The sequence below is a fragment of the Syngnathoides biaculeatus genome, chromosome 8 (genome assembly GCF_019802595.1).
Source record: "Syngnathoides biaculeatus isolate LvHL_M chromosome 8, ASM1980259v1, whole genome shotgun sequence".
NCBI classification, from domain to species: Eukaryota; Metazoa; Chordata; class Actinopteri; order Syngnathiformes; family Syngnathidae; genus Syngnathoides; species Syngnathoides biaculeatus.
In genome coordinates, this window is record NC_084647.1 from 25,608,520 (window position 1) to 25,619,252 (window position 10,733).

A 10,733-nucleotide genomic window follows, 5' to 3' on the forward strand; every position below is an offset into this window, starting at 1 on the left:
TTCACAAATCTACTCTTTATATTTTCTGCCATCCCTCCGACAATGATGAATTTGTATGCCAGACGCAGAATGCTAAATCCATATAATCTCCTTTTACACATTTGCCGCACACAAAGTCCATCCAGTCAGTAATCGCACTAGCGCTGGTGGTTTGTGTCCGACCTCCCCACGCCTCATGTATACGTTAGTGTCTGTCAAGCGGAACGGAATATTGTTGACAACACACAAGAGACTTGTCTCACTTGTAAAGGTGTTGGCATGTGACACAGGTCTAACAGATATTGGGGTTCATGTGCAGGGTCACGCTATGATTAGCAACGCGTGAGACAGCAAGTGTATGTGAGTACGAGTACACAGGCAGGTAGTGAGATTACCTCATCAACCCTCCAAACTTCAATTCCTCGCAGGCTGATCTGAAGTTTCAGTACCAAGGAGAGCTCCATCACGTTCTTGTCGTTGGGGAACGCAAATATACACACTTGTAAGGGAAAATAGAGTATTACACTGAGGTGACCAAAGTATGGCACGTATGGCACGTATAAGCGTTGTCCTCACAGTTCCAAGGTCTTGGGTTCAATCCCGGGCCCGCCTGAGTGGAGTTTGCATGTTCTCCCCGTGCCTGCATGAATTTTCTCCGGCACTCCAGTTTCCTCCCACATCCCCAAAATATGCAACCTTAATTGGACACTCTAAATTGCCCCAAGGTGTGATTGTAAGTGCGACTGTATGTCTCGATATGCCCTGCGATTGCGACTGTTTGTCTCGATGTGCCCTACGATTGGGTGGCAACCAGTTCAGGGTCCTACCCATTGATAGCTAGGATAGGCTCTAGGCCCCCTTGGGAGGATGAGCAGCTAAGAAAATGGATGGAAGGAAAAACATTTGATGCATACTTTCAGTTGTGTCAGTACAAAGGCACCCTCTTAAAATATTGGAATATTCCCCAAGTCATATATTATCGATGAGGTCAAATAAATTTATTTTTAGATAGTTACAACAAGCAAATGGCACTGATTCGGAGGAAAAACTAATTTTCTTTTTGACTGTGTTCATTCGGATCATGAAACAATTGGGTAATTACTTCATTGTAAATAATCATGAAATGTATGCATAAAATAAATGTTACATGTGTTTAAAAGCTTGATCTTACTAAATGACTGGTTAATTATTTTCAGCACATTCCCTTGAGTCTGGATGCAGACCTTTGAGGGGAATGTGGAGTTTGCATTGCAGTGATTTCATGTGAAACTTTCAAAGTGCACCACAAATTTGGGAAATCGTACTGAAGATGTAATTAGCTAATCGGCCAATTGAATAAAATGCTACTGATAGTTTCTTGCAGATGTGCATTCTTTTTCATTTACTTGTCAAAGATGACACAAGTCCCTGGATTTTTTAATGACTAAAACAACATAACCCAGATTTTTCCGCTGAGATGTAATTCATTTTTCAAACTAGATAAACTCCCTCAGATTTGTCAGGCCGCTGCAGTTATGATACGCTTTCAAATGCCATAATCTGTTCAAATCTAAACAAACCTTGAACCATCCGGTGATGGCATCCAAAACAGCCCAAAATAGAAAATCGGGCCGCTTAATCGGAGGGCAAAAACCTCTGCAAAGCAACAGCTTATGATGGGGAAGGCTAATCGCTTTGTCCTACGCTATGAATCCAGGTCAGTGAGTTGACACACACTCGCACACACGGAAGGGAGGCCTCCGCCGATTACGGCCTCCAGGGAAAGTGCCAACATAACGACAACATAAACCACGTGCCTCCTTGCAGTAAACTTTCAAAAACATCAAATAAAAAGCACAATGGCGATTTAGAGCTCAGGTCAGACATGAAACCAACGTCCCTCTCCTCTTTTCTCATCAAGGCTTGCCACAAAGACTTTCTTGCGGGATTTGTGTGGGTCAGGTTTTTATTGCCCACCAGTAGAGCTCCAATATGTGGGTTGGGGAACTGGCCAAGAACCAAACCTGTACAAGCAGTGTGAAAGGCATGAAGGTGTGCCACTACTAAGTACGGTATTAGAAGAACTTTTATACCATTACACCGACTTGAAGCAAAATTAGAGCAACATATTGAGTTGGTGTTCTGGACTTTCTCCAAGATTCACGGAAGTCGCATGTCATTTTATCTTAAAATGAAATCAAATCACAGTCTCTGGTGTAGTTCATCCAAAGAGTATTTCTTGAAGTGGGGTCATGCCCATCAAGTTCAGGTGCCCCGAGATGTCATTTCCTTGATGTAATTAATTGTGCATGTGTGTGTGTGTGTGTGGTGTGTGTGTGTGTGTGTGTGTGTGTATGTTTATAGGATTGCTTAATCTCTTTCTGTTTATTCCAAGTTCCACATTAATTGTCAGTCTAACTGAGCAAAATAATGCATGGACAGTCAGTTGACAACATGAGAAAAAATATACAACTGACATCATTCATTCATTCATTAAAGTCGACTTAAATAGTCAGCATTCAGGCATTGACCACAAAAAAATGTAAGTTCTTCAACCTCGATTAGCCAGACATTACTTACACTGACTCATTAGTTGTTTAGAACATATGTGGGATTTTTTTTTTTTTTTTTTTTTTGTCCATGCGGTGTACAGTAGTTGCAGCTTGGAAATAATAGATTCAGGAAGGTTTGTAGATTTTGCATATTTAAAACCCATTCGTGGGCAGCGTCCCATTTTTGGGACATCACGATTTTTACACTTTATATCCTTCAGTATATCAAAATATTGTGTGCATAAAGTGTTTTAATCTGGAGGATAACTCATCAATCAAAGTTATCAGTTAGATTTTTGGGACGAGATTATAAATTAGTAAAGTTATCATATAACTTAACCATAAATGAAAAAGAAGTGTTATTTCCTTGATTGTAGCCTGTTAGGAGACTTTTATCTTAATAAGGCAAAAAATTGCCACCCTGCCCATGAATGGGTTAAGGTTCCATTTGAGAGATTGATCATAAAGTGGATAACCCAAATCACAATTAATATTGCTGACAAAGCAACATGATTCACAATACACAATATATGACTACACAATATGTTAAATTTTGACATTTGACCTCACGTCTTTTCATTACCCTGGGGTCTCCATAACATCTCCTCCATTAGATTAGAAGCACTCACAGACTGTGTTTTGATTGCTTTCTTCCATCATTACAACAAAGGTCACAGACATTGGATGTGAAGTACCCAGCAGGTTAGCCTTTACCCTTTAAGATTTTATTTTAAACTTCAATTTCTTTCAGCTTCTTTTTTTGGGAGGTAAATTTTTTTCATCCTGAACACAAATATATTTGCACTTTTTCCCCCTATTTTTGCAGTGGATATGAAAATGGAATATGAATATGTATGCTGGAGAAGCAAGGATATTGCCTATGGTGAACTGTTATGCATAATGCAGCCTTTTGTCTCATCTGCATTCATTCACACACACACACACACACTCACACACTTATACAGTGACATTCATCACATGCATTGAAAACTGCTATAAATCCCCCTCCCTCGCGCTTCCTTTCTTTCAAACGTATACGCAAAGTCCAACAAATACATTTATAATAATAATAACATATATATAACATGTAAAAGAAAGTCGGTCGGCAGCAATAGTAGCACATGAAAGCGTGCAGGTCAAATAGTAGCGAATGCATTGAAGTCAAACAACAAAACAAATGGACATAAAATGCCAAAAACAAAATGGGTGGGTAGGTGGTGGGGGTGGGGGTGCTCATTGACAACACAGTGGCTCCTGATAAAGATATCCATTAAGGTTGGGTGGCAATGCTGGAAATCATTTCTAATCTGTCATTTGCCTCCATGGGAAGATGTAGTAGGGATACAGAGACACACACACACGCACACACACACACACACACACACACACATTTGCAGAGGGTGGTAAACAACCCCTGTAAAGACTTTATGCAGTGTCAGTAAAACATTAGGCAGCCAGTTCAGCATTTTAAAAAATTCACAACTCCCACTTCAAAAGGATGATTTCTGCTGCTGAACTGTATATCTGATTTGTAGAAGCGTAGATTCAATTTTTTTTATTATTATTGTTATCCCCGCAGCTTTGTCAGAGACGTGGTCATAAATTGCTTCCCGGTGAGCAGAACAGGAAAACACAAAGAGGTGCCGCTAGTTAGATGTTTGTCAAGATGTGTCAGTCTCTGTTTAAGAGGATACAACCTGTTACACAAGAAGTGTGGCCAAGGCTGAGTGGTTGACAACGTTGCCTGACACCATGAGGATCTTGGCTCAAACCCACAGCTTTAGTCCCTTGAGCAAGACACGGAAACTACGAGTCGACTGTGTCAAATTAGAAAAAAAATAATAATCAAATGAAATGACATTTGCAAGATATTTTGTCAAAGACAGATGTGAACTGAGATCTTTCTCAGCGTTAATAGGTTACAAACTATCATAGTACCCCCAGATAGATTGGATTGGACACTACGGGCCTGATTTAGTAAGATCCCAAATGGCAGATGCTAAATTCACATTCATCCATCTGTCCATCTATCCATTTTCTTAGCCGCTTATCCTCACAAGGGTCATGGGAGCCTATCGCAGCTATCAGCAGGCTGGAGGCGGGGTACACCGTGAACTGGTTGCCAGCCAATCGCAGGGTACATAGAGACAGACAACAGTCGTACTCACAATCACGCCTAGGGCCAATTTAGAGTGTCCAATTCTTCTTCTTTTGGTTTATCCTATTAGGGGTCGCCACAGTGTGCCATCTTAGATGAACGCATATTTGTTTGGCACAGTTTTACGCCAGATGCCCTTCCTGATGCAACCACTCTCTCTCACTCACAATCACACCTAGGGGTAATTTAGAGTGTCCAATTAATGTTACATGTTTTTGGGATGTAGGAGGAAACCGGAGTGCCGAGAGAAAACTCACACAAGCACGGGGAAAACATGCAAAGTCCACACAGGTGGGGCTGGGATTTAACCAGGTTCCTCAGAACTGCGAGGCTAACGCTTTACAACTGCTCCACCGTGCCACTAATTTCACTTATTATAGCTTGTGCACGTTGTTGGTTGGTATGTTGTGCGTACTCTGTTAAGACTGTGTGTGCAAGTGTCAACTAGTGGTTTAGCAGTGGAAACTACTTTAGTTAAAAGGACGTGCCGCAAAAGCAATGGTAGAAGATGGATCAGAAATCACTCACTGACAAAAAGAAGAAAATTTTGAACGAAGTTATGAGAAAATGTTACCTGCGTGCGGTTACACAAAATCTTTGAAACTTCTACAGCTACGTCATGATGACACCTAAACACAGGGCCATGTTTATTTTGTATTTACTTCTAACACGACACCTCCTATTCTGTGTGGAAGCCATTCAATTTAAGAGTCTTTTTTTCTGGAATATGATCAGTCCATAAAAAGACAACATTAACAACAAAACATTATACAAACACATGCATGTGTTGTGGTTGACAGCAATACTGTCAACAAGAACTATGTTTATGTTGGATGTAAATGTATGGACTAAATCACAGTTTGCAGTCATTGTCGCCCAAAAATGCACGAGAGATGAAAACAGTGAGCTCGTAACATTGAAGTGAGTGCATGATACCCACCTCTCAAAATATCCTCCTCACATTTATTTCACCCATGTCCCTTCCTTTGTGAGGTTGTGAATCGCGGGCAAACAATTCAACACTTTGTGAATTCTGCTGCACAATGAGAGCAAGACCCCTCATCAAATGAGCCAAATATGAGATCACTACGAACACTTGGCTGAGATGATATTGCTCACAGCCAGTCAGAATGAAGCTGTTTTGAATGAATGTTTTTATTTTAATTTAAAGTAAGAACATGAGTGATGCAATCGGAGCAAGTCTTATTTACATGTCGTATATTAACAAGAAATATGGTTGTCTAAACTCTCTGATAAAAATTTATATATATATATATTTTTTTTTATTATTATTATTTTTTTTTTTAAAGGACATTCTGGGCATTTCCAATCCTCATGGGGGTCGCGGGAGTGCTGGAGCCCATCCCAACTATCGGGTACACCCTGAACTGGTTGCCAGCCAATCGGCTTGGCACATAGAGACGAACAGCAGTCACGCTCACAATCACATCTAGGGGCAATATATATATATATATATATATATATATATATATATATATATATATATATACGTGTTGTGTGTTTGTTTGGGTGTGTGTGTGTGTGTGTTAGAAGGAACTTGACAGCAAAAAGTGGGTTTGATGTTCTTGAGAATTAAAGCAAAATGTGTGGCATTTAAAAGGCCCATTGTATAGCTCCTGCTGCTGCAGCTGTCAGCTTCCACTCAGAAGAGAAGCAGTTCGCCACTTGACGTGTCACTCTCAGGGTAACTCGTCACTCAAGTAAACTCGCCTCTGCTTTCCTGGTCAAGTGTTGTCGCGCTGCGTTTGGCAGTTAAACTGTGCCGAACACTCACGCACGTATACACAAGCGCGCTCGCTCGCGCACACTGTTGTCCGGCTGACCGCGTCATCCGGTCTCCTACTCCGTCTGAACATTTTGTTTGTCTTGAAACAAAATAAGCATGCACGAGAGGCTGCATGTTGTGTTTCGTTTCAGGCCACACACTCAAATAATAATTTTGTTCATTGAAACAAAAACCTTTATGGTCTCTTGTGAAATTTATGTGAGGTGGGTGGGTGGCGTCAATAAAATTCTCATCTGCTACGTAATAATAGCAAAGTTTGTTTCTGTTGTTGGATTTAAATAGAAGTTGCTATATAAACCACTAGAAAGCGTCAGTGGTCAAATCCGGTCGAGCCTCTTCTGCAGCCTCCGAGTCACAACGACGTGATTCATCTCGCAATGAAGTGTTTTGTGAACACGCGTGCGCAAAAAACACGGCAGGTGCGCTGAACTCGCGTGCACAAATCCCTTAGAAAGGAAGGTGAACGCTTTTCAACTGTAAACGAATATACATTGCAGCAGCGAATTCTATATGCAACAAATGTAGAATACCATACAGTTGACAAAACACACAATATGAATCAGTCGCAACACTGCGAATGTTCAATTTAGTCATTCATATCGTCTGCCATGTAAAACTGGATGGTACGGAATGGTGTTTATTGATTAAATAATTCTGCCAAAGAGCAGATCGCCCCATACGCACGCAAATTTTCATCTCATCACAGCAGGCAGGATTTACATTCCAGAATGTTGCTTTTCACCCATTTCAGAATCCGCAGTACAAAACGCTTAACATGTCTGAAATGTACACGTGAGGCTCTCCCGTGGCCTGTCAGGCCCGAACGTATGCAACCCTGCTGCTTTTAAGTACATAAATATCATTTTAAACAGACGAAGGTGAAGGGATGTATGTACTCAGACTGAATTGATACTATTTTCAAAAGGATATTTGCAATACAGAGACAAACAGAAAACGGCGTGCCACTCTCGAGGCGCGGCCCATGAGAAAGAAAATACGCAGTACTGGTGCAAGCATGTTAATAGATCTGCCTTTGCTCTTTGTGATTAAGTTACGCAAACGGAAAAAAAACACGCACGGAATGCACCTGGGATCATATAGTCTACGCAGTGGACTCGTGCAAAATGAGTGGAACAGTAGCGTTGGGGTTTAAAAAAAAAAAAAACTACACACGTAGAAGTTTGTTTCCCACTGCGTAATCTCAATCTCTCCCATTTTAGGCCATTTTAGGATCCAGTGGCTGTTTGACGCCTCCAGCCCTCCTCCACACACATACACACACATACACCCAAACACGCGCGCGCACTTTGCCTATCTCGGGCAGTTACGTGTTGGGGGTGATGTACAATGTGTATGATCTAAACACACCTTGTAATCCAATAAAAAGAAACAAACGACTCTGCAGCCTGCGTGAGAAAGGGCACTGCCAAGGCCAAAGATGAGGAACCACAAAGCATGCATCCTCCACCTACCATTCTTTCGACGACATTTTGCTTTTCTTTCAAATGCAATGTCATTTTAAACACAGATGCGTAGTGACAAAACCTGGAGATACTGATCGTATTAATTCAATTAACGTGTGGCTCCATTTCCCCCGCGAGATCACAAGCCTTCAGAGGCCTGCATTATCACTTAAATTTAATTTTTTTAAGACAAGCGAGGAGCACGAAGCGTCCATCTCCAGATTTTGGAGCGAAGCCAATCAGTGGAATCTAGAGCCATAGAAAATGGAGGCTGAATAATTAGAGCAGGGCAGGTAACGACTGCATCTGCATGCATTCACTTCTGTACTCGTGTTTGTTGTTCAACAAAATACAGGGTTAAAACAAAAGGATCGTTTTAAAAGTTTCCCATGGGGCACATTATCTCCCAAAATGAATTCAATTCTCCCAGAATAGCTCCAACATGTCCCCATCAAAACGCAATGACCCCTATGGTGTTGCTGCACGGACGAGCTTGCAATCACAGCCTTTTGCGCACCATTTCGCACCCTTTGCATTGAAAGTAACTGTTAAAATGTCGTTTTTATGTTGGAAATAATGTCTCAATGAACAACCCCCCCCCCGCGCGCGCGCCATTTCTCTCACCCTCCCAACCTTAGAGATGGGTTTTTTTCCCCCCCCTTCAAAGTTAAAAAATACACTAAAGTCTTTTGCCCCGCTGGACTTTGACGCGTAAACACCCAAAAGGTGAGCACAGCACGGAGCAGGGGTGACCAATGACACTGTGCGTCCTCCAGGTTGATTACTATCAGCCTCCTCCTGCTTATTCAAAGCCTCCACATTCACAACACCCTCTTGTATTCACCAGGAAAAAAATGCAAATGGTCGCTGTGTTTTTTTTTTATCAAACCAACGAGATGAACGTTAGTTGATTTGGTTTTTCCCTTTTTTTTTTTTTCTTTTTTTTGTTGTTGCGCCATTTGGTCATTTTACGCACTCCAAACGAAGTGCATATTGATTTTGGTGTTCTTAACACGCTTCGCTCGCCAGCTTGACTTCATGTCGTCAAATAAATCAATATGTGAAACAAAAAGCTGCTGGATGTAACTGAGCATCCAAACAATGACACCCCACGAAAGTTCTAAATATATAAAGACGATGTGTTCTACAGTGTTTTATCAATCCAGATCAACATCCTTTGTCGAAGAGATCACAACATTAACGTGCTCGGACAACTTCAGCATGCATATAGAAAAGATGCAGACAAAACACTTGAAGAGACAGACTGCGTTTGCATAGCCTACCTTCTTGCAAAGAATACAGCAGAAGTAAAGTTACAAGCCACATGCCATTCAAAGCAGTTATAGTTCACAGGAATGTGGTGCAGTCCCCCTCCAAAAGAAGATCTGCCAGGCAGGCGAGGCTCCGCGCTGGACTGGGGTGGACTGGCTTTTTATTTTTTTATATTTTTCACTATTTTTTTTTTTTTTTTTTTTTTTTGCCTTGATGCCTTCCCCCGACATGCAGATCTCTCCAGCCCTGGTCCCGCACACTCTCAGGCACCGCGAAACCAAGCCCGGAGAAAGTACCGCCTTTGCTGCCAGTTCTCTCCTCCCCTTACCGGGACGGAGCGCTGTCGCCCCACCCCCGGTATCCTAATCTAGACTTGATGGAGGAGAAGCGCTCATCGCTGACAGAACGCAAACGCGTATAAAGATGCTTTACGCGCACTTGACGCATGCGTTCATCCAACTCCGAGTGCCAGCTCTACCATTACAAGTCATTTAAAAGTTGTTGCTCTCTGTTTCATGATGTGTTATTGTCACATTCCCACTTTTTCTAAGCAACGGTGCTAGACTCAGGTGCGTCAAAGGAGCTCGGAATACAATGGAAAGCGTTTCAGAAAAGAGTTGCAAACAGGTGCTTTCATGCATTTCTGGGTTCCCGACAAGGAGACACATGAACTGCGTGCATTCCTTTCAGTCAGCTGCCCTTAACTCACTTCAGCACAAGCAGTACAGAAAATCATATCCATGAATGTTCATTTTTCAGGTTTGTTTTTTTCATCGTTGGTGTTGCAATCCAGGGAAGACCAATGTGGTGTTCAAGTGTTTAATATCGACATTTATCTGTTTCCGACCTTGTTAAATCATTGATAACTATTTGGAGAAATCATAAACATGCACGTTCAGATTCTTCACAGAGAAATAGATTTAGCTTCATTTAAATACACCGCGGCACGGTGGATCAGCTGTTAAAGGATTGGCCTCACAGTTCTGAGGTCCCGGGTTCAATCCCGGACCCGCCTTTGTGGAGTTTGCATGTTCTCCCTCTCCCTGCATGGGTTTCCTCCGGGCACTCCGGTTTCCTCGCACATCCCAAAAACATGCAACATAAATTGGACACTCTAAATTGGCCCTAGGTGTGATTGTGAGTGCAGTTGTTTGTCTCAATGTGCCCTGCGATTGGCTAGCAACCAGTTCAGGGTGAACACCACCTCCTGCCCATTGACAGCTGGGATAGGCTCGAGCACACCTCGCGATCCTCGTCGGGATAAGCGGCAAAGAAAATGGATGGATGGATGGATGTAATATAAACATTAACTATGTTAAAGGTAATTTAACCACAATTGATACATTTCAGAAGTGTGCCTTAATCAATACCCAAGAAGTGGGGGTTGAACGACTGCAGATTTTTTGTAGTCGACCTTAATGGGATGAAAATTGATTAGAAATAGATTAATAAATGATGTCGATATTTTTTTCTGCACAGAGGTCTCCAACCTTTTTCTGCCACTGACCACGTTCACATAAATA

General features: G+C 41.9%; 1 protein-coding gene across 2 annotated transcripts in view; it reads right to left on the reverse strand.

Moving 5' to 3' along the window:
* dscaml1 (Down syndrome cell adhesion molecule like 1) overlaps positions 1–9,705 on the reverse strand; it is a 125,415-nt gene extending 115,710 nt beyond the window's left edge. For both annotated transcript variants that reach the window (XR_009796095.1, XM_061827580.1), the window contains exon 1: positions 9,222–9,705. Coding sequence is in view for 1 of the 2 variants with exons in the window: in XM_061827580.1 (XP_061683564.1) it covers positions 9,222–9,264 (43 nt within the window). In the remaining variant the exon portion in view is untranslated. The remainder of the gene's footprint in view (positions 1–9,221) is intronic.
* Between the last annotated feature and the right edge of the window lie 1,028 nt (positions 9,706–10,733).